We start from the raw sequence: 22,750 nt of genomic DNA, 5'->3' as shown, positions 1-22,750 counted from the left end.
TAAAATATCATTATCCTGACGAAATTAATGTTAATTAATAGTTTTATCGACTAGTTTCTTCCTAAAATTGTTCTAAAGGTCTTTTTTTTTTGTCCTTTTCTAGATAGTCCAGTAGTCAGGTTTAGCACATGATTTCGTTATAGCATTAAACTACCGTATTCCTCATCAGTGTTTACAATTGTGTGTACGGACGGATATTTTTAAAGATTATTTTTGAAGGTGAATTCATGTTTCTGCCAAAAGATATTATAACAGCCAAAAGATATCATAACAGCTATTTACTGTGGGTTGGCTAACCATGTGAAGTTTTTCTAAATTCTTTTAACGAAATTAGCACAGTCAGTGCTGATGTCCTTGCGCCATGATAATATGAAACTTCTCCATTACATCGAGGAGAAGCCATGTTTTTCCGTCGATCAAAGTACCAAACGTAGAAACATTTTGTCTAGGTAGGGTCGGGGGGGGGGGGAAGTTAAGGTGTGAGACGAGGGAGGCGGGAGAAGGGGGAGGCGAGGAAAAAGAGACGGGATGGTGACGCACTGAGACACTGAGACACTGAGACACTGCGATTTTTAATCCATTGCAACTGGAAAAAAAAAACGCAAAACGTGTTGTGCGTGGCATATCTGTATACTACATTTCCGAACTGAAAGATTCGGATCGAAGGCTGAGGAATGCTAGAGCAGTTTACCTCTAACATCAATGGACTGGGAACCAGACCCCCAGACAAGCCACAGGGAGCGAGGTCACGAACTTACGCTGCTCTTTACGCCCTTTGAAATGTATTTCCATTTTGAAAACGGATACGACCCAAGTGATCTTGTTGTTCAAATTCGCCAAGAAAAGAAAGTGGCAAAGGATATTGGATTAACGCAAAGAAGCCACTTTCTCGGTTTAATGGAAAACCTTGTTTGCCATTTCCATGAGATCCGAAACGTGGAGTCGACAACCTCAATTCGTACAGGAATGTTAATGGAATTGATAAAGATGAAGATGTCCAACGAGGCCGAAAGCATTTTAAGTCATTTGAATGATCATAACCCGCCAAAGCCACCACAGCGGAAGAAACGACTGAGGAAAAAACTTTATAAATATCCCTGCAGTGTGAGTATGCAGCTTTCAATGTTATGCACTAGACGGGGTCAGGTGGAGGGGTTAAGCAAGGTTTGGGGATTTTGATATTTTCTGTCCAAATAATTTTCAAATATGCCACCCCAGTCTGGACACCGAAATTGGTAAAAAATATCAAAATCCCTACACTGGGGTAAGTGAGTGTGGTCATTTATAACGAAGTGCCAAAATTCTCTATGCACCCCGGGGACATTACAAAAAATCAAAATACCTACTTTGGGGACTGCCCTCATAGTCAAATTTCCATGGCTAGCCAGACACCCCTCTTCTTCTTGGGCTTTATGTTGAAAGGTGCATTGAGAAAATGCCAATTAACTGAGAGAGGATGAGCTAAGATTGCCATTGTATGAAGCATGAAATATAAAATTTTAGGTCAACTCCACTATCTGGTTCATAAAGTAATAGGCTCCTACATATAATCTACACCTATATAGAATGAATGTAGCACTATGATTTATAAATGTAAACAAAAGACACCCATCTTGGTACTCAAAAGGATTCAAACCCTGGAGGTGGTGGAGTCTGTACAGTGGTGTGAGAATGACATCTAGAACTACCTTTAAGATGTTGATATTGGCCCATTTGTTCATACGATAAGAAAATACTTTTTAAAATTATTGGACAAAGGTGAGCAAAACAATGTGCAGATCAATTTACCAAAGCGAAAGGCAGACTAGCATGGGTAAGGCATGAGTAACTGATCTGCAAGACACTAATATATCATGATATTTTGATAAATTAGTCCTATCATTATTTTATCCTGGTGCATTCTTGCATGTGTTTTATGATTGCATAACTGTTTCTCCTTCTTTTGGATCATTGGCCCCTTTGCAGCTAGTTAGCCTTCACATGACCCCCTTCTTAATGTTAAGAAACATAAAAGGCCTAATGTAAAGTCACTGAGTGGAGAGTGTGCCATTTTCTCCAGCACCATGACTTCACATTTCCAAACAAATAATTTTAAATCTCTGAGGTTTAGAAACCTAATTAGTGATCATATAAAAGGACCTCTTGTTGCAGCGTTTAGATCACCCCTGATGAAGGCACTAGACAAGAGTGTAGAAACGTTGGGTCTACGAATCATAACTTCTTCGGTTAAATTCATTAAATCTGCAAACCAGAGTAGTGTCAAACTATGTCCGTTTAGAAACCTGTTAAGCATTATTCCTATATTCCAACCCAGCCTATTTTAATTTTCTTTGACTAATTTTCACCTGCTCTTTCAGCCTAAGACGGTTTTTTAGAATTGTATCCCATAATATCTCACCACCCTTATCCAACCACCATCCAGTACAGTTGGCGCAGTTGGTGGAGTATGGGCTAGACTACAGTGCATGTGGGAAATTTCATGTTGGAAACCCAGGCTAAAAAACTCACCAGGGTATTAAAATAACTGAAAAAAATGTTCTTCTTCTGCATATACTGGTTAGATGTTCTATTCTTTTCTGATAAGGGTGGGTCAAATGACTCTGAAAACTCTGGGAAACAATCAGCAGCATTGCTGGAATATTTATGAGCACAGCTGTGTATGGGCATCTGGAATGTTATTTGCACAAAACAATGTTACATATGAATAGATCATTCTTTGTAGAGAGATATTTGCGGGTCATTGCTGATGCTTGGCCTATCTAATGATGATCTCAACTAGCTGTCATTTTGCAATAACAAGCTAAGCAGTCATGATGATCCAAAATGAAATATTCACATATCTATTTTTCTATAATTTTATTTCCAGATTTGCCAGAAAGAATACAATAATCTTTCCAACCATTTGAAACATGCACATAAGCTGAGTAAGAGTGAAGTTGAGGAGCTAAAGAGTGAAAAGAATCAGGGAAAGGCCAAAGGAAATCAGGAAAATAGGTAATTTATTACATTTCTTATTGTTCAGTTCTGTTTTTTAGAGGATTGTGTTCATTGTAGTTACATAGATGAGTGTTTTCTCTACTGTACACAGCATTCTTGACTTTTTTCAATTCAAGCTCATTTTGACACATTGCATTTTTCCTATATTTTCAGCAAAACCAAGAGGCCCATTAGATGTTGTCCACTACAGGGATGTACCTGGGTTGGACGACGCTTTGATTACCACCTACCAAAAGTACACAATATTGGCAAATATTCTGAAAAGTACTTATCATTAGTACACAAAAATGGCAAAATGTAATGTTTCTGGTTTTCTTTGTACAATCAAGCTTCTACAAGTGGTCTTTGTTAGAAAGTATGACATGCATGTAGCCTATTGTAATAGGTAATAAAAGTGCTTTATACTGGATTTTGTATTCATTTTTAGACACACCACTTGGACCACTGAAAATGATCAACAAATTAGCAAACAAACTTCTAGGCTAATCATTATCTATAGTTTAATAATAGTAACAATTTAAGAACTACAATTTAGGATTCTCTGTATGTCAGCTGGCTATAAAATTGGCTTTCCAATAGGTTCTTAGAAAAGGTATATTAAATTGAAAAGTACATATTGTTAAATTTTAAATAATAGTGCTACTTCTTAAGGCAGCAAATATTGCATTGTTAAATACTTCAGGTATATTAAAATACTGGTCATCTGAAATTTCCATCCCCTGCAAAAAATATAATGGTCCATAGGGTCCATTTTTGATCAAGTTGGCAATAGTAACATAATCCTGATGATTGTTCAGTAATTTGTAGTTGGATTGGCCTTGTAAGTCAAGCCAATACCCTTTTATCTTGTAAGTAAATGAAGCTTTGACTAGTTTTGATGGATTCTGGATAGTGTAGAAAAGCCACAATTTCTCATCTTCTGACTCAGTAAACACTGGGACAATAAGCCCTTGTGCTTCTGTGGAGTGTTGAATATTAGCACCAACAGCAAGCCATGCATCATCTTCAAAATAAAAACTATATTCATTTAATCTTAGTCTCTCTTCCTGGTTAAGTCTCAACTCCACAACCTCCACATCTTGTTCTTTAATCTTGTCAGACAGTCTAACTACCCTTTCTGCACATTGTCTGTCCACTATCCTGGACAGAAGAGTGACTACTGTTTCAGGCTGAGTTGGAGAGGGAATAAAATCCCTGTTGCTTTGCAAGTTTACATTTGCATTACTGGTAATCACGAATTTAATTTCGCTTTTTTTCTCCATTATGGCCTGGAGTTGTTTAGTGCCATAATGGAAGGGTTTCTTAAAGAAAATGCCATCTGGGAGATTTTCTACTGTAAAACCCCCACGTAGATACGGCAACCTGCTGCCTGGTTTCTTTATTGCTTCGCCTATTGTGCAAGAGAAAGAGAAACATTGATTGGTAATGATAATAGCACTGAGTGGAGTACAATTCAGGAAGTAATTGGGCAAGTAATGAGCCTGATTACCCCTGAAATGTATGACAGTAAGTCTTATTGACCATTTCCACATGTCCCATATGACACTTTCTTTGCCAAAATGTGAGACACAAGGTAAGAATAAGTAATTCAATTTCATTAGCTAGTGGCATTTTCTACTGGATTTTTATTGGCTGCACAATTGTCAGATTTGACCTGTCCAGTTAAAAGCAGCTGTAATCACACAGGCCAAATTGGACAGTTTTCTTATTACAGTATTCAGATTAAGGATCAAATATTCGCTGTTCAGAACCAATCAGGTTTGAGGATTTTGTTATAGACATCATCAGCTTTGTTGTTATTATCATAGCTAATAATAATGATGATGATGATGATGACGATGATGATGACAACAATTACATGTTAACATCTGTACTATAGTGAATAATATGTATGTTCTTAAACTTACTGTATTTGGAATTGAATAGCTGTTGTACATCTTTGTATGTGTACCTCTCATTGGTGCAAGCTAAATAAATAAATACAGAGGTACTATGTAGTTTCAGGTCTATTTTGATGATGTATTCACCTTATTTACAATCATGAATAATCTTGTCAATTGGATGACACACTTTATAGTATAAGCTATATAAACATCTGCTAATACAGTTGCATGCCAACAAATCAATCGAACACTTTCAATGTTTATAATATTACTAATTCAAAGTAATAATATATACCAAAGTGGTCTCGGAATTTGATGTTGATGTCAGGATTCAGGCATAAGAAAGAGAAACCTGCACTTGATCCAAAGTTGTACACTTGGCCTGAAGTGTCTTGAAAAATCAGAGAAGATTCACAGCCCAAGTCTTCTAGAAACATGATCTGAAGCAGATGAAAAAGTAAATGTGGCACAAGGATTACTCAAAAGGACACAAACATCTGCATGTTGCATTAATTCCCACAGAGTACAATAATTAGAAATTACTCATCCACTTTTAATAAAGTTATAAGTTATTCTGAATTTGCATGGTTTATGCTACCTAATTGGAATTGAGCTTGGCTGGAGATTATTTCATAAAGTGATTGAAACCTTTACCTCATTTAGAAGATTTTTTCTGTGAACTGATATCAATTTAGATTTTTGAGCCTCACTAAGCTCTGAAACATCAGGCGCCTTTAAACTTTCTGCTTTTCCTTTGAACGCATCTTTTTCTGCAGATGTCATGTCACGCCATTTCTTGGCAGCTTCTTCATTCTTTTGAGCCAAGGACAATTTCTTGCACTCATCTAGCAAAAAAATATTAAAGCTTTCATTTCCACTGAATATCAATTCAATTGGTTTGATTATTACAATGTCACTGCATGATTTTCAGTTTCCTCGGCAATCAAAGATATTGCATCAACTAAAAATGAAAATAAATTAATCAACAACTCTATTATGGTGTCAAAGGTTAAAAGTAGCTGAGGATGAAAACCCTTTTGGGTCGCAATATAGAGCTCTGTCAGACCCCCACCCCTGCAAGTACCCCCCCTGGGGTTTAGACACAGTTTAACAAGGCCACTGTCCATTATTGATTTAAATCTGGTATCCTGGCACCAAAATAAAATAAAAGTCCAGCAGGCACAGTTAGCAGAGAAAACCACAATATTCATTTCTTAGAAATAATAGACTAGTAGAGGTTTATTAATGATACCCATAGGCGTATGGGCACCTTTGGACTTTGAAAATTTTTTAAACTGGGGGGGGGGGGGGGATTTGCACACCCATGCCCCAGGACTGTACACCTCTAATGTTACCCTATATTTTAGCCATGGTCTATAATAGTTATAATGCATATAAATAATCTGTCCTTAGTGTTTGAAAACATTATCAGGGTTCTCACCTGACTTGAAATAATCTGAACAGAACATGTTGTAGGAGTGTGAGCCACATGAACCAGTTGGGATCTTAATTGGCTTTGGAGCTGCTTGTACTCCAGAATTTATCTTTTCCTTTTGTCTGGCATTTCCAATCCATTTCTACATAAATTTACCACATTAAAAATAAAGTATTTCAAAATGCCTTAAGCTACAATAGAAACCCTTCCCTTTTTGCTCTCTTTCACTGGCTGGCCCTATAGAGGCCCAGCCAGGGTAAATTCCTACAGGGGACATGGTCCAAAAAGTAGCTGTGGCATATATGTGAAAGTATGAAAAAATTAAGATCTTGTTCACCAAAATTCTGACAACAACAAGGTGGAGAAATAAAGACAAAATAATAATAACCGTAGGTTTTTAAATTCAGACAAGCAACACAGGGAACCCACAGAAACTCACAGGGAACTCACAGAAACTCTGAGCTTGTATACAGAGCAAATTTTCAATCCAGTACAGAATGATTGGCTGGCAACAAATCAATAAAGGTAGATCTTCTTGGTATGTACATGTATGTCGAATGGATGATGTGATTATAACATTTAACAGCTCTAGATTGAGGATACCTAAACTTCGAACCAGGATTCGATCGTTAGCTATGGGTTACCTATTATTAACACTTTGGTTAGCCTACTTTTCAGCTCCAATTAGCCAAACTTGTACTCTGGTTAGCCTCAGAGTACTCAGGTTGGCCTAACTAGCTCTTCTGTTGGCCTACAGAGCACTCGGGTTAGCCCACTTTTAACTAAGGTTGCTTGCGGTTAGCTCTCAATATTTGTAATGGTAACACAATATATATTCTTAAATTTATAATAACGGATGAGTAAACACATATCTTCTTTTACCGGCATATTCTTGATCATTGATTATACTGCACACTGCAAGCGTATTTTCGAGCATAAAACTGCATAAAGCAATTATTTTCAAAAAAAAAAGTAAGCCTACTTTAATTAACGAGGGAAATAATTACCACAAGGCCTCATTATGAATAGTACAATCGTACAGTTAACTTCCTTGACCTCGGTATATGACGGATGAAATTCTGTTTAAGAATCAATCCTTTAAAAAGATTCGTTTATGCAGCACACAGAGTAAGGGAATTAATTCTATAGGACAATATACCGCTACATCATTTACATATGTCGGTGAGCTTTGAAGAAAGAAGCACTCACCATAATGATCGCTATTATTATTCAACGAGATGCAAATAAGTGGCGGGGTATTCCACATACATGAAACATGGTAGTGTTTCAGTCCAACTAAAAAATATCTTACCTTTACTTGATCAATAGTCAGCCCAGTTTCCTCGGCTGCCACTCCAATTTTTTCCGTATTATCAGAACCGCATGTTTTCATGCCGCCGTCATAATATTCTTGTAGTTTTGACCTTTGTACATCGCTTATTTTATTGTATGTTCTTTTGCGAGCTCTACTTGTATCCTTGTCGGTCATAGTAACGAAGAAGCGCCAAAAGTGCACGACAAAGCCGATAATACCTGAACTTCCAAACCAAGAAAAGCTAGCGAGTTCGTAACTATTCCAATCGGTAAAGGTTTCCCCCCTACGAATCCGAAGTGAAGGGAGTTGATTGGTCGAAATGTTTATGCATATTTAATGAGCTACTGGGAAGACTTAGATGATCATTTGAGACGGCTTGAACCCACTGATCTAAATTTAGATTATATGGGTGTTAGCCATTTAGATTGTGTAAGTAGGGTGGCAGAATAACCAGATCAACTTGGAGCCACTGATCCGTATCATTATTTTCAGCTGCCCAAGATCCCGCTCCGTCAGGACTTACAAAATGAAGTCTGCTATGAGTGGCGGAGTGTTTAGAATTTCTCTCTGAAGAGGCGCTTAACTGTCCATCAGGGATTTCACCGCTTTGCATGCCGAGAAATCTTCCACATTCTGTTTACGAAAGGTTAGCGGGCGTTTTACAAATACAACTTATCTACGGCAGCGAATTAAAAGCAGCTATAAGATCATGAGGCAATTAATAAAGTGTAGATTACATTAAGCTCAAAAATGTCGTTAATACAATTTCATATTTCATATTTCATACTGGTTTATCAAATACAGCACGTATTTGAAAGGTGGACCTTGAGGTTATCCCTATGAATGGTCCCCTAAAACCCACCCATCCCACCCAAGGGAGGACATCCATCACACAGTAATCTCGTGCGTGGGAAATTAACGTCTCCTACCCCAAACCCTGCAGGAGACGGGACCTCCGGCTTAACGTCTTATCCGAGAAGACGAAGCAAGGTGAGTGAAGCGACTTGCTTAAGGCCACAACGTAGTGCCCCGGCCAGGACTCGAACCCGGGCCGTCCGACCCAGAGTCCAGCGCTCAGACCACTGGACTACTCACGCCTCACGAAATGAAGTATCTTAAAGAGCTCCTATAATTAGATCAACTGTGATGCAAACAATAATTGTCAGCTTTAGAGGAAAGTTATTTTCTTACCTTTCACGCATCCATACAGTTCCACTCTCATTGATATCTCACCTTCCCACTCCACTGGTAGAAATCGTATGTACCTTGCTGTGATTGGTGCATTCAGGTCATGATAAACAACACTGTTCTCGTCTGTGTTTCCGTCAAATTCCTGTATCATAATAGACGTGAAATAGATGTTGAGTGTTTTATTTAAAATGCGCGGTACGTGCCCGCCTTGTAGACATAAGTGTTACTTTTTAAAAAAAATCTATATAATTATATTGTAAGAAAATATCTCTCAGCCGACTAACTAACTTAACTAAACTCTACACGTAGATGGTCGCTCTAGTATTCGTCGACTGAAACACACACCTCGAAAAACCTCGTGGTCGTTACATACTTTATGTAAGAAATACCGTTCAGTTCTTCTCTTACAATATTATGCAATGTTTTCCGCCAGGTAAACCGTGAAATATCTCACGAGGGATTTCATTAATTAAATTCATCCCATTCCACCGTACGATAAAATTAAGACGAACTTTATCTACAAATATCTATCTGAGGTTGATCAAAAACTGGATCAAGACCCTGCAAAGAAAACGGTAAATGTATGAAATTTCATACATTGTAATAATCTTCTTTAACAACTGTCGACTCATAAATCGTAACAAATCGAGAAACGAATCCCCGATTGCAAAGAAGACTGTTTGTCCTAACAAACTGCTAAAAGAACACTTCGGGGAAGTTTGAGTTGAGGACTGAACTTGGTTTTGTTTACAATGAGCAGCTCATGTTTTAGAACCCTTCCCCGCCTCTGACCAGTTTTACCTTTGATATAGTTTGTCCTTGTTCCGTGTAGTTTTGAAATCTCACTCCATAGTTGCTGTATTGTAGCTTGTACTTCTTCACCCATTTGTTATGTTGATGGGATCCCTGTGTTGCTACTCGTGTTACTTCAGTGTTTTGAGCTCTGAGATCGAGCTGAAGCCACTGGTTAGAATCCTTCTTATCAGCTATCCAAGTCTTCCTTGTGTGATGTAATCTTACAATTTTCTTATTGTGTTTTTCGGACGAGAAAGTTATCTGCTCATCGGTGATTGCACCACTTTCCATACCAAGTGTTCCGTGACAACGTAAATCTGTTTTAAAGCAAAAGGAAATCTAAAATTACCAAATAAATAAAGAGAGTCGCAACACGTTAATATACCTGAAATTGCTCACACGCCACTGGTAGATATTTTCCATTTTACATTATCTGAGTACATTTAGGCTTCTGCCCAAATCAGGTGTATTCTGTTAATGAGGAAATATCTTCTTAATGCTGTTTCCATGTTTGTGAGTAAACGTTGTTGCGAGGAGCTTGGTGTACAATCTTCCATTTTAACAGATCAAGGGCATCAGATCTCTTCATTAATGTTATCAAGCATTTTCTCACATAAAACTTTGAAAGCCCACAACATACAGAAACCTCGTTTTAATTATTTTTGCAGCAAATCGTTGGATTAAGTGATGACGTTCATCCTTCATCCGAATTGAGTTGATAAGAACCCAAAAGGGGCGAACGTTTTAAAAGCGGTGTTACAATGATGTCATTCACTCATGATAAACAATTATATGTTGGTTTGAATGTGGTACGGAAACGTGTCTACTTCCTTATTCAACGAACCTGACTAGAATAATGCTTGATTAACCTTTAAGGTAAAGGTTAGGGAATTACGCAAGGCTATTTTTTGCCTGTGATGCTTGCACAATTAGCTTATGATGGAACTTCTTAAACCTTAGAAAACAAATTCAAGAGTGACACTTTAACACTTGGCATGCGTATAAAAGCATTATGAACGGGGAGATAGAAGTTTTTGAATCTCGCGCTCGGAAATCGGATACGCGTCGGTTCTTTCAAACCTTTGTTCTTATAACAAAAGAGCCTCAAAGCTGTCAACAATGACAATGCCCATAAAAGGATAAAAAAATCGTGCCATTGTTAGCAAAATCCCAACCCAAAGTTTGATATGATTTTCAAGAAAATATCAATGTGGAGGAATAAACCAGTTTTTTGCCGCTACCAGCGATGCTCAGCTCCGAGACCAAAAGGTGCTCTACAAAAGATGCTCGTAACAGACAGCTCATCCGGGTTTTGAGGCGTAGAATTGTAGTATGTAAGTCATTATAATAAATTTAAAAATGCCTTTCCTTCAATGTTGAAACGGGCTTTTAGACTGGGTTTGTACTTTAAAATTACCTTTGATGGTGTAAAACTGAAATGCATTGGCGTCCTCAAGACCACACTTCTTAGATTCCTCAAGGTTTTCAATTTTCTGCGGTGTAGTAGCACATGCTGAACACGTGTCATTATTCTCAACTGCAAATAACCCGTAACCTGCTCTAATTACAGCCACTGCGCACTTTGAAATGAAGCTCCCAGGCTCTGCAGGGTAAATTCCATTCAAGATAGGATCGGACCCAGTCATATCATGGGTTAAACAACTCATACCAGGTGATTCGTAGCATCCAACACTTTTATGTCCTGAAAGAGTAAACAGCAAGCAAAGCCGTACAACATTGTAACTATCAACTAGACTGGGTTCTAAACATGTAAATAAAGGGGGTAAATTGCTGGTGCTACGTCGGTGGGAGAGTATAACAAGGTGATTTGGTATTGTCAACCAAGTTGTTAACATATACTGGCCGCCGTAAAGAGTTTCAAGCTTAAGTTTCGAGCGTTAGCCCTTCGTCAGAGCGAAGAACGAAGAGAAAAGAAGCACGGTGACCTATTTTTTTTTTGCAGTTTATGAAACAGACAATAGTGGAGAACATTTAAGGATAGTTAAGACAAATTGCTCGATAACATTTTTCTTGAGGAATCACCTGAAGTCGTCTCGTATCCACTTCAGAGAGCATTGTGGTGTTCTTTTCTACAAATCATCTAGACATTTTCAAACAAGCCTTGATTTTGACAACTAGAGCGTTTTTTTCAAGAAACATTATTTGCATTTGTATTTTATTCTTCCATTCATACTTCGGATCAGTGTCAGTCTTGATCAAAGCAACTTCACACCCACCCCTCCCCTAACCCAATCACAGTCAACTGATAAACAGCTTGAGTTAATGTTGGGGAACGGGAGGGGTAGGTGTGCAGTTCCACGTTGTTTACATTTTTTCAATTTTTTCGGATTTTTCTTGATCTGCAATAGAAACTTCCTGCAGAAAAGAATTCAGAGAAAAAAAGGTCCAAAATTCTATTACCTTTCAATTCAAAAATGAAAAAGTTCCAGTATGTAGGGAGTTGATTACAGTAGGGTTTTCGATTGATTTTGCTGTTGTGTCGGTTCCCTTGGGTTATCGAAAAATTCCCCTCACAAAGATTTCGAATAGAATTTAGTGGTAGGTCTGCTGCAAGCGAAGTATGCAAAAAGCAGTTCTCTGCAGAAGTCGTATTCTTCTCGAAACGCAAATGATTGCTTTCACAAAACACAAAGAAACTCCTATCCACAAAATTAAAATGAAATTGTGTTTCACCATCACACATCACATAAAATGGGTGTATAAGCGACAATTCGCCTTAAATTTAAGCAAATTTTATTAAAACAGAAGCTTTAGCAAGATGTCCTTAAAACATAATATTTCAATATCCACAGAATTGTGAAATTAGGAGATCCTCGCAGCTAAGAACACTACTGAAACGAGTAGTTGTAAATAGGACCTGAAAAAAAAATTTCAGGCCCGTACGGGATTTGAACCCATGACCTTTGCGATACCGGTGCAGCGCTCTACCAATTGAGCTAACAAGCCAATTGGGAGCTGGTCAATGAATTGGGTCCAAATAAACATCCAAGTGAATGAAGATTTTAGATATAAGAAAATTCACATATTTGCACTGTGGTGAAAAGATGAAATTAGGAGATCCTCGCAGCTAAGAACACTACTGAAACGGGCCTGAAATTTTTTTCAGGTCCTATTTGCAACTACTAGAGCGCTGCACCGGTATCGCAGAGGTCATGGGTTCAAATCCCGTACGGGCCTGAAATTTTCACAGGTCCTATTTACAACTACTCGTTTCAGTAGTGTTCTTAGCTGCGAGGATCTCCTAATTTCATCTTTCCACCGCAGTGCAAATATGTGAATTTTCATATATCTAAAATCTTTATCCACAGAATTCTTTGTAAAAGAAAACAGCAGCATAAATAACAACTGCTGCTTTGTTTTAGAAAAGTATGGGGTTATAAGCTTTTTAGGGCAACTAAATCCAAATCTAGGGGATCCATAATTCCAGCCTTGCGAGGCACTGCGATTGTAGCATGGATAACTTGGTATAAAATAAAAAATAACACTCTTACCCTTAATGTAATAGACATGATTGATTTTCTTTCCCCCTTTACCACCAGACGGACATTTTTGCGATGGTTGGTTATACTTGTGGAAAGTCTTTATGGCCGAAGCACTGGCTCGGCATCGTCCACCATCCTCAACAGCAAAGATGTGAAATCTTTGCCTCTCGGCAGCACGAAAGCATTTGTCGATGGAATCATTCCTTGTTGAGTAGTTACCATCCAAGATATCATCTTTTCCTTCTAATGTTTCTATGGCAGGACTGGTTGTATTGTCTTTGAAGCAACCAATTGACTCGTAGCGATTTGATGCTATTAAATAAAGTTTCAAAGTTTTCGTCAAACCTTGATTGAGACGGTCACTGTTCTTAGTATGATTTTCTTCTACCATTTATGGACATACACTCTCAGGTATCTTGTGAAATATTTAATTACGAATTCTTCCTGTAATAAAAGCGAAATTGTGATTATCCCGTCTATCTTTAAATCTTTAAATATCTTTTAGTCTTGGGAATAAATGATCAGAGATTTCACATGTGGCGGATGAGAATATAAATAAAGTAATAAAAAGAGCTGCGTGAGCGTAATTAAAAGAAAACCTAAGGATTTCTTCGGGATTTAAAGCTACTTCCAGACAAGTATTTATTGAGAAAGGAATGTATTACATAAACCTCAGATATGAGATGCCAAATTTAGTGGCTTTTGGAATTTTTGCTTGCAAAATTTTAACTCTTTTACTGCATTCAGCTCTAATTCTCCGTCTTGTAGGGTTTTGCATTTTGAGGCGAGGGCCGGAGAAAATTTCTCTTGGCCCGTTTGGCGCTCTTTAAAGGGTCGCGAATACCCTTTTAAACTGGCCTATCGGAGTGTCTATGACAAGCCAATAGTCCTCTTACGGAGTTGGGTCTCCTTAGATTTTTTCTTCTTTTTGTTTGTCTGATGAAGGTTAGTGATTTGATGCGTTGTTTTTCCGTTATATTGGTAAGCCTCTGGAGTATCTAATTCACCATTTAAGAGCGAATGTCCACTAACACCAAGCGGGAGGTGGCACATTATAGAAAATCAATTTCCTTGACAATTTTTTGAAAGATACCTAATGGTAGGCCAATGAACGTGGTGGGTTTAATTTTTTTAAAAATACTTTTTACCACAAAAAAAAAATTAAAACTTATAACAAGCCACGTGTCATGAAAACAGCTGAAATAAATATGTTTCATACCCTCTCAAACAATCTGCTCTGTTTTAAGCATAGAAATGTCTCTTTGAAGGTTAACCAAGTTTTTAGGTCAATTTAAAGACCTGTAGATTGAATTGTTAGGCCACGGGAAGCTTTCAACAATCGCTAAAATTCGCGTACTGAAAATTCTCTATTTCGTTCACTTTTTCAAGCGACATTTTCTTTTCCCGGTAAAGCTCTGAATCGCTTGAAATTTAGAATCCTTGGAAAAGGAAATGTTGTTATAAAAGCAGGTATATAATTTATTTCCGGGCTTTTAATGAGGACCGAGCACCGTGGCTTTAAAAATTGGGAAAATCACGTCAATTAACTGTCAACAACTGGTAACAATAAACGTATGCCTTCAACAAAATATTTGTATACTTGTAAATTAATCCTTTTTTCCTTAAGAAAGAAAACGTACAACAGAAAGGTCACGTTTAGATCACCTTGAAGAAAAATTTCTTTATACTTCAGGTCAATTCTAGCCATGTCGGCGTATAACTTACCGCCTGAGTAAAGGTTAATAAAGGCGATCGATGGCAATCTTGACTCGTCCCACAAGATTTTTAGAACCTCTTTTATATTGTCTTACATACTTTCGCTACACGTTTACCTCCCATGAAATGAGCATTGATTTAATAACATTTTATAACGGTGAACCTACAATAGCTCAAACAAAACACCCCGCCAATTGCTATTTTCCTTCATTCAGATCCTCAGTGTGTAATTATGAATAAATTTACCTGTTACGCAACAATATTCCCACAAGCGGCCAAGGTGCAATTCAATAATTAGACTAATTACGCTACAAAAGTTTGGTACGTTGTTGCAGAAACAGAATACCCAAATTGAAACACGGATGCTGATTGCACGGAGGTAAACTGCAAAATGTAGGAGGTGATGTGAATAAATAACATATCTTTCGTAACGAAGAGGACGTTAACATCACAGAAATTAAAGTGCCACAGATCTTAACACCGGGAGCATGGGGAAAAAATCTTTGTCGCCGCCCTGAATACCCCCTCGGATTGTTAACGACGACGACTGATTATAATGAAGTGTGTCAATTAAATATGCCCCTAAGATGGAAAAAAAATGGTGGTAACCCACTGTTCTCACTCGATTCCGATTTTTTTCTTATAGCTGTCTCTGAAGCCTTTTAAGGTGGGATATCCGTGTCGCTAATTTGGAATCCATTTACTGATGTCGCAACCTCGTTCCCAAGGTTTCTCTTCTTCCCACCCCAAAATGTCCAGCGATAAAATACTCACGGAAATAGATATTTAGTCAATATCTTATTCAGAGGATCTAAAAATGCAGTTCTTCAGCGCTGTGGATTGCTGACGACTAAACAGATTAATTACAATTTAATAATTTTACAATCCTTTGATTACGGGTTTGGAGAATGTGCTATTTGTTGACTTCCGGTTGACACGCTTTTGATGTGATAACCGCTATTTTGAGAGGCTTCCTACCCGGCGCTGGTAAAAAGCCCGAAACTAATTTTTACACCCCATTTTAGGCCAGCATTTATTCTCTTAAGAATGTCAATTTCAATTTCTCCGATGTATTACCGGATACAAAAAATGTCCCTTAAAAAAAACACGCTAAATTACAAATTATTCGAAGGTGAATTCTTGTGAATTTCATCGGCTTACCATGACCCCTAAATTTAATTCACTAGATTGAAGTCAAGTTACTTGCAAAGACTTCAACATCAATATTGAAAGCAGGAAACGGTTCTTTCTATGATGCCAATTCAAAAGGGCGAATTCTATGTGAAGGTACCAATCACGTATTCTTCGGATGCCTTTCAGGACATTTTGGCTCGTGACGGCTTTTTTATTTCATGAAAGTTTAAAAAGATGTTTCTAGCAAAAAATCCTATCACGTTTTTTAAGCCACTATAGGGTATCTTCAGAGAAAATATTAAGAATTTTGATTTTTCGAGATGTACCACGAATTTCCATTTTCGCTTGGTCTTAGTGGACATTCTCTCTTCAATGTATACAATAAGTCTATCTCGTTGTGCTAATGAAAGATTAACCAGGAGTCAAGACAGAGGGTACCTCTAAATTTTCATTTGCTTCTAGTTCAGCAGCAGTGCTCATCAGCAACGTACACGAAGGTGCGATCCAGAATTATTGAATTGAACCTTTTTTATCTCAGTATTTATGCAGGAAAATGGTCTGGCATGCTAATATTGAATTTTTCTGCATACAGCTTGAAAATTGTCAGTTTGCACTCCTTTGGTGTACGCATGATCCACCCAGGGTTCACCGACCAGACGGCAGTTCAGAACTTTTTCCCTAGTGCATAAAATCTATCCTAGACCACCTGTCGAGTTTTCCTTTGCTTTTGAGGGCGCCACTCAAGACAAAATGAAACTGCAACCCCGGGAACAAATGAATACTTATCCACCATGTCTCTGATAAAAGTGTAAAGGTATTAATTCGAAAAAAGATTTGATATTTGAGTATTGACTATATTAACGATTGCTTCTTTGCGTATCTTTTTTTAATACGCCCCCGACTGAAAATGGACGGGTGATCTAGCGCCTAATGCAACTCTAAAATAAATGTGTCCTAAATGGTAGCAAAAGGCCATTTCTCCCCCCAGTTCACAGCATACAACAATAGCTATAGGTACTAACCTAACTTCACACACTTGTACTTGACTTCCAAGTATTTATATGTGCCTGGGCATGGATCCCCAAAAACTAAAGAATCTGCATGCAGCTCGCAACTAGCTTCTTCGTTGCACTTCAACCGCACAATGAAAAGAGAGTTCGCAGCTTTGCAGTTTGTATCGTTAACTGCGGAATAATGACAAGTGTTTGAGTCCAGTCTACCATAATTTGCATCCACAACGTCGATAGTTCTTTGGTCATTATCACAACTTATGGTCCTTTTTCCTCCCTCGCAAATGATAACAGACCATAATTTCTCTAAATAAAGGAGGAAACAAACAACACTATCAATACGCCAAAAGTTTTGGAATAATGTTCACTTGCAGAGCACCCTGCAATTTTGCTAGTCTCGTGCCGGCGTCTGTTCACAGTTAACAGTTAAGTTTTTTTTTAATTGTGAAAACATTGTTTGGTACCTTGGCTTGTTACTGACCTGTGCAGTTGATTCCATTTCCCTCATATCCATCCTTACAAGTGCATTTGTAAGATCCCAAGGTATTGTTACACTCAGCATTTACATCACAGTCGTGTTTTCCTTCAGTGCATTCGTTGGTATCTAAATCAACAAAAAACAGTTTTGTTTTCTGGTCATTCCTTTTTGTCACATGACAGGTACCATCGAGAAAATAGAGAGTATGGTATGTTGGTTACGTGTGCAGTTGGTTCCATTTCCTTGAATTCCATCTTTAAACGTGCAATTGTGAGATCTTAGGGTATTGTTACACTTAGTATTTACATTACAGTTTTGTGTTCCGATCATACACTCATCTAGATCTAGAACACGAAAAGGAAAATAATGTAAATGAGACCGTTCTTCTAACTAATCTGAAAAACTGAAGGTAACAAACGGAGTATGAATATGTCAGAACTAGTTACCTGTGCATTTGGTTCCATTTCCTTGAAATCCATCTTTACACGTGCACTTGTAAGATCCCACGGTATTGTTACACTCAGCATTCACATCACAACCGTGTGTTCCGTTCGAACACTCATCTATGTCTTGAGTGATGAATCCCATTCCAAGATGAACCATGAGAAGCAAAAGAGTTGTTCATATGTAAGTCCTCTTTTGTATTTTGAATAACTTATGCCATTCTGGATTATTCTTCTCGCAAGCCATGAAAGGCAAAGGCTTTTACCTTCGATGTTCTGTGACTATCAAACTATTGAGGTGTTTGCGGTTGTTGGTATTCATCCATTTCAAATAAGTCTGCCCAATCACCTTAAAGAACTTCAATTTGAGAGAGGGGCCTGCGGAGCTTATCACTTATGCATCATTTTTCTGCCTCACTAAAAATACAAGATTCCTTACCCTCATCACAATCATGGCCTTTAAATCCAGATCCACTAACACGGAAACAGTGATAATCTCTGTCCGTAAACCTAGCTTGGCATGTTGCGTTATTCTTGCAAGGATTTTGCGTACAAGCATTCCAAACATCTTTAAATTTAATTACATATTTAATGATTAAAATAATAATGTACCCGAACACAAGCGTCCATCGCCAGTGTATCCTTCCTTGCAGGTACAGGAACCCACAGTGTTGGTACAGTATGCATTCACGTCACAGGCAATGTTTCCACTGATGCATTCATCGTGATCTTGTTGGGGAGTGAAAAAAGAAAAAAGTAAAATTTAACCAACATTAATTTAGCAGGGAAACAGTACATTGTACTAAATTGACAATCATAGCCACATAACACAAAAATAATGTTTACATTTCTTCCAACAAAATGGACAATGCCTGCAATATTAACCCTTTAACCCCTAAGAGTGACTGGCATCTAATTTCTCCATACCATATCAGCCCTGAATCAAACATTAAAGTCACAAGAATAAAGGAAATGATCACCAACTAAAGAAACTCTTGATTGTCAAACAAATTCTCCTTGTCAGCACCTTAGTAAATGTACAGAGAACAGTATGGAGAATATGAATACTGATCTTAGGGTGTAAAGGTTTAAAGCAAGAATATTTTTCAAAACTTTATAAAAGTGTAGTGTGGTTAAACCCTGTCTATTTGCTTGTATTTTTTCCCTCTTGGGTATTTTTTTTTCTTTTTAATATACAGCTGAAACTGCGCAATGCATTGTTTTCAGGACTGGTGTGATTTTTTACATCTTAAAGCAACCAAGGACGCTACCAAAAAAAGCGACAATTCAAACACACAATGAAAGCTACAACGAGTTAAATGTGAATTACCTTCCAAATTCATATCACAGTAAACCAAAACTGCTTTCCCAGTGCCAGATGGATCCAGCCAGTAATTGTTGCTTGGTGTGTCTTTCCCTTCGCTTGATGTTATTTCTCGGCATGAACGTGCTGGTAACTCCGGTATCGAACCCAAGGGAGCTGGTACGGGTAAAAATGTTGAAAAAAAAATTTTCGTAAGCGCAGATGGAAAGGAAAAAAGTGAAAAGTACGAGAGAATAAGAATGAAGCTCGAGTTCCATTCACTTGAATGTCCTTCTTTGGTTGTGAAATATTTCAACTTTCTGTCAAGCACAACCCTCTGGGGAGACAGGACCCCTCTCGCCTAAACCCCTCGTTCGAGCTTCCAATTCTTCAAAGTTCTTTACGGACCCTAAGCTTCCTGTAGAAATAACACAATCATTTGGTGTCAATGTTTATAGAGCTGCTTTTTTAAAAAGAAGTTAACAAATATTTAAACTTAAAGGAATAAAGAAAAGGATGAAATTTTCTATTTTGATAGAGAAATTGATACCAACGGGCGCTGGAGATTGGAAAACACGGTCTGTAAGCAGCATGATCTTTATTCAAAGTGCATGGTTGAGTACTTACCTCTTCCGTTTAAACGGCGAATATAAAACCACGCTGGGTCTGAGCGGAAATTCTCGGATCTTGCGTCCTTCGTGCGGTTGTTTAATTCACAGATCTGTTCTTTTCTGTTGAAATTATAGCTCTGGCAGATAATTTCCCTTTCACATAAGATATCACAGATGTGAGGAGCCACCACCGCCATTCTCTTAAAAGCGAAACCTTTGAGAGCCATTCTACGAATGTTAATTTCTATCCTGCATTGATCCTCAGCGATTACAATGTTGGCGACCGAGACACAGACAAGAAAATAACGAAATATCCAAGGCATTTTTCCTGAAAAACGAAATTCAGTGAGAGGTACGGGCCGGGTATTACGACATCAATGAATGAACCTGTTTCTTAAGGTTGACTGAGAACAGTGGATAGTTAGAATAGAAACCCTCTTTCTGTCATAAACTTATATAAGAGAAACATGATTCGCTTTAAAATAATCTTAAAATGATAGAGTTTTCGAAGCAAAGTGATGTTTTCTTTTGTATGAACTCAAATATTCTTTAACAGGTCAAAGATTTAAATCACATTAATTTTCCATCAGTTGAGTTTGATTCTCTTCGAATTCGTTGTATTCTTTCAGCGAAAGAAGAGTTAGATTACAGTGCTACTCTATTTGCTTCTGTGTGATGAATTTGAGCGACGATCTATTTAGTTTTGAATATCCTCTCGGTTTACTTTTTGTGAACCGGAAATGTCGAAAACGTTTTACGTTAGAATTAACACAAAAACAAAACTTGTGGACAGCTGCATACTGAATAACTAGACTGTTTTCAGGTTTAGCCTTGTCCATTGAAGCCCTCAGTTTTAAGAGCATCCCGTACTTCGGTTAGCAATAGCTTTTCTTCGGGAAAATTAATTATTGAGTTAGATCTCTTGGTATTAAGTTGATTCCTCCTCGCAGATGATTTTAGTCAGAGGTGGTGTCGTCGGTTAGGATTTCAGCATGCATTACAAAATGAGAGAACCTTTTAGTAAGGCGTTGAACATTTGGTGTTCTCTCACAAAAAGAGACGTTTTTGCGTGGTGAGAGCATGGAACTGTAATAGCCTTTTTCAGTGCAGCACTTTTTCAATCCAAACTGTTGAGGACAAATATTAATAACACGGATGAATAGTTTTCGGTCCTTAGCGTCTATGATGAAATTTTTGTTTCCTTTTCTCGGAAGAATTGATCGCGCTTCCCTTAAAAATTAATATTTGTCTCATTGAAAACCCCAAATGTTAATCATAATCAGGCATTTTTCATAACAATAACTGACCACAAGACCGCCCTTAAGTTATGACAACTTTATTGTGGAGCGAACAAAGCTCCCTGCGACTCAGTGTCTTCATTCAAGAACTAATCTACCCATCCTAAAAACCCTTCAGAACCAAATAACGTACAAAAGATAATTACCCTTACCAGGTGCTTTTAATAAAGTGATTTCATTCCTACTGTCATGGCTCAGTTGTAGATCACTTTGGTAAAGAACCTATACTTAATAGCCGAGAAACAAACCACCCACTCAGTGTCTTTATTCAAAAACTAATCTACCCATCCTAAAAACTCTTCAGAACCTAATAACGTAGAAGATAATTACCCTTACCAGGTGCTTTTAATAAAGGGATTTCATTCCTACTTTCATGGCTCAGTTGTAGATCACATTGGTAAAGAACCCTTACTTAGTAGCCGAGAAACAAACCACCTTTGCAGCAAATTATTCATAACAGTTTTTTAATAACTTGCATGTGATCTCTTCAGTGATACCAAATGAAATCTACTGAACGCATGAGACTCGCCGACAGATGTTGTCTGAAAATGTGAATACTTTACTTGCTATGGCGATATCACTTCATGCAGGTTAGATTATTATTCTGCCTAAAGCAAGGGGACAAATATATTTGGAATAGTTGCTTTTTTGTTCTGTTCTGCTTTCTTTGTTTGTTAATTTTATTTTTCTTTCTCGCGGTAAAACAAGTTTTTTCAATCGGTAAACAGATAAGAAGTCTATGCTATGCTTTGATATACGAATCTTTACGAAAAATATATAAGCGATAGGAGTTTTACAAAATTGGTAATTGTCCAAACTAATTAATTATACATGTAGACATCTTATCGATATTCAGCGCTCGTAGGAAGAATCAGCTTATAAAAAGTTTCTAAGATTCATGCCGTTTAGGGTGCATCAATTTAAAAGCATACGGACTATTGTGGATACGTTTAAGTGATTTAAACCGGAAATACACGAATCTTCTGATTAAGATTTTGTGAAATTTGAACAAAGCTTAAGATCAACTTTAGAGCCAATTTGTGACAAAGAGCCACGAACTTTTTTTCGGCGAAAAGTTTAAAGAACTGCTTTTTTTTTAATCGTCATGTGGCCCATAAGAATTAATTTTTTGTGACGAAACCGTAGAAAAGCTGTGTCAAGTTTTATATTGATCCGGCCGAGCTTTTTCAGTCAAGTTTAAATAAACCTCTCACCTTCTTTTTAAAATGCAAAAGTCTGTCACTAGTCATCTTATCCATCTTTTGGAATCGAAAAGTTAAAAATGTTCATGAACAGCATTGCAGAGACGTGAATAATTACCCTCAGGTAAACCTTCGCTTTAGGCTTCTTCAAAAACTATTTCCCTAAAACTTCATCCGTTTGTACTCATCTTGCTTCAAAAAGTTGGATTGCAAAATGGCAAAATATTCACGAACCTCTTGTAATATGTATTTGTTATCCAATACTATTGCGCGAAGAGTGAGTATTGAGACGAAATAATTCATTATACCAATACTAGGAGAAGAGTTTTGTGCGAATATTTCAAGGCCTTGTTAGGTTAATAAAGATAACAAAAGAGTATTAAAATGCGCTCGTAAACTTCAAAATATTACTCTGACTATGAATAAGAATTTACTG

General features: G+C 37.5%; 4 protein-coding genes across 4 annotated transcripts in view; 1 reads left to right on the top strand and 3 right to left on the bottom strand.

Moving 5' to 3' along the window:
* The window catches only part of LOC149039446 (uncharacterized), a 39,106-nt gene that overhangs the window by 16,305 nt on the left and 51 nt on the right, over positions 1-22,750 (bottom strand). The window contains exons 2-3 of the mRNA XM_089185596.1: positions 19,831-20,142; positions 19,231-19,380 (exon numbers count right to left, since the gene is read on the bottom strand). Of these exons, the coding sequence (XP_089041722.1) occupies positions 19,231-19,380; positions 19,831-20,137 (457 nt within the window). The 5' untranslated portion in view covers positions 20,138-20,142. The remainder of the gene's footprint in view (positions 1-19,230; positions 19,381-19,830; positions 20,143-22,750) is intronic.
* On the top strand, positions 585-3,298 carry LOC149039449 (uncharacterized). Its single transcript, XM_089184071.1, has 3 exons — positions 585-1,104; positions 2,867-2,994; positions 3,151-3,298. Exons 1-3 carry the CDS (start codon positions 703-705, stop codon positions 3,296-3,298), a joined length of 678 nt encoding a protein of 225 aa, XP_089040197.1. The 5' UTR covers positions 585-702.
* Positions 2,983-11,262, bottom strand: LOC149039448 (uncharacterized). Its single transcript, XM_089184070.1, has 10 exons — positions 11,034-11,262; positions 9,623-9,933; positions 8,822-8,963; positions 8,082-8,263; positions 7,628-7,948; positions 6,322-6,457; positions 5,535-5,725; positions 5,176-5,320; positions 4,905-4,964; positions 2,983-4,387 (listed from the first exon to the last, which is right to left on the bottom strand). The coding sequence occupies exons 1-10, from the start codon at positions 11,260-11,262 to the stop codon at positions 3,624-3,626; spliced, it is 2,481 nt and encodes an 826-aa protein (XP_089040196.1). The 3' UTR covers positions 2,983-3,623.
* LOC149039447 (uncharacterized) lies at positions 11,952-18,060 on the bottom strand. The gene is made up of 5 exons (XM_089184069.1): positions 17,904-18,060; positions 17,461-17,583; positions 16,992-17,285; positions 13,129-13,431; positions 11,952-11,992 (listed from the first exon to the last, which is right to left on the bottom strand). Exons 1-5 carry the CDS (start codon positions 18,058-18,060, stop codon positions 11,952-11,954), a joined length of 918 nt encoding a protein of 305 aa, XP_089040195.1.

The sequence above is a fragment of the Pocillopora damicornis genome, chromosome 10, assembly GCF_964200805.1.
Source record: "Pocillopora damicornis chromosome 10, jaPocDami1.2, whole genome shotgun sequence".
NCBI lineage: Eukaryota > Metazoa > Cnidaria > Anthozoa > Scleractinia > Pocilloporidae > Pocillopora > Pocillopora damicornis.
Note: the sequence above shows the minus strand (reverse complement) of the source record. Positions and strands in the feature narration are given on the sequence as shown.

Excerpts from the sequence above, each read along its gene's own strand:
- LOC149039447 (XM_089184069.1), bottom strand. The coding sequence starts at position 18,060 with ATGGTTCATCTTGGAATGGGATTCATCACTCAAGACATAGATGAGTGT. Across the intron at positions 17,286-17,460 it reads AAATGGAATCAACTGCACAG|AGAAATTATGGTCTGTTATC; the intron begins GTCAGTAACAAG and ends TCCTTTATTTAG. Across the intron at positions 11,993-13,128 it reads TCATGTCTATTACATTAAGG|GAAGTTTCTATTGCAGATCA; the intron begins GTAAGAGTGTTA and ends TCTTTTCTGCAG.
- LOC149039448 (XM_089184070.1), bottom strand. The coding sequence starts at position 11,262 with ATGACTGGGTCCGATCCTATCTTGAATGGAATTTACCCTGCAGAGCCT. Across the intron at positions 6,458-7,627 it reads TGACTATTGATCAAGTAAAG|AAATGGATTGGAAATGCCAG; the intron begins GTAAGATATTTT and ends AAATTTATGTAG. Across the intron at positions 5,321-5,534 it reads GAAAAAATCTTCTAAATGAG|ATCATGTTTCTAGAAGACTT; the intron begins GTAAAGGTTTCA and ends CATCTGCTTCAG.
- LOC149039449 (XM_089184071.1), top strand. The coding sequence starts at position 703 with ATGGACTGGGAACCAGACCCCCAGACAAGCCACAGGGAGCGAGGTCAC. Across the intron at positions 1,105-2,866 it reads TTTATAAATATCCCTGCAGT|ATTTGCCAGAAAGAATACAA; the intron begins GTGAGTATGCAG and ends TTTTATTTCCAG. Across the intron at positions 2,995-3,150 it reads AAAGGAAATCAGGAAAATAG|CAAAACCAAGAGGCCCATTA; the intron begins GTAATTTATTAC and ends CTATATTTTCAG.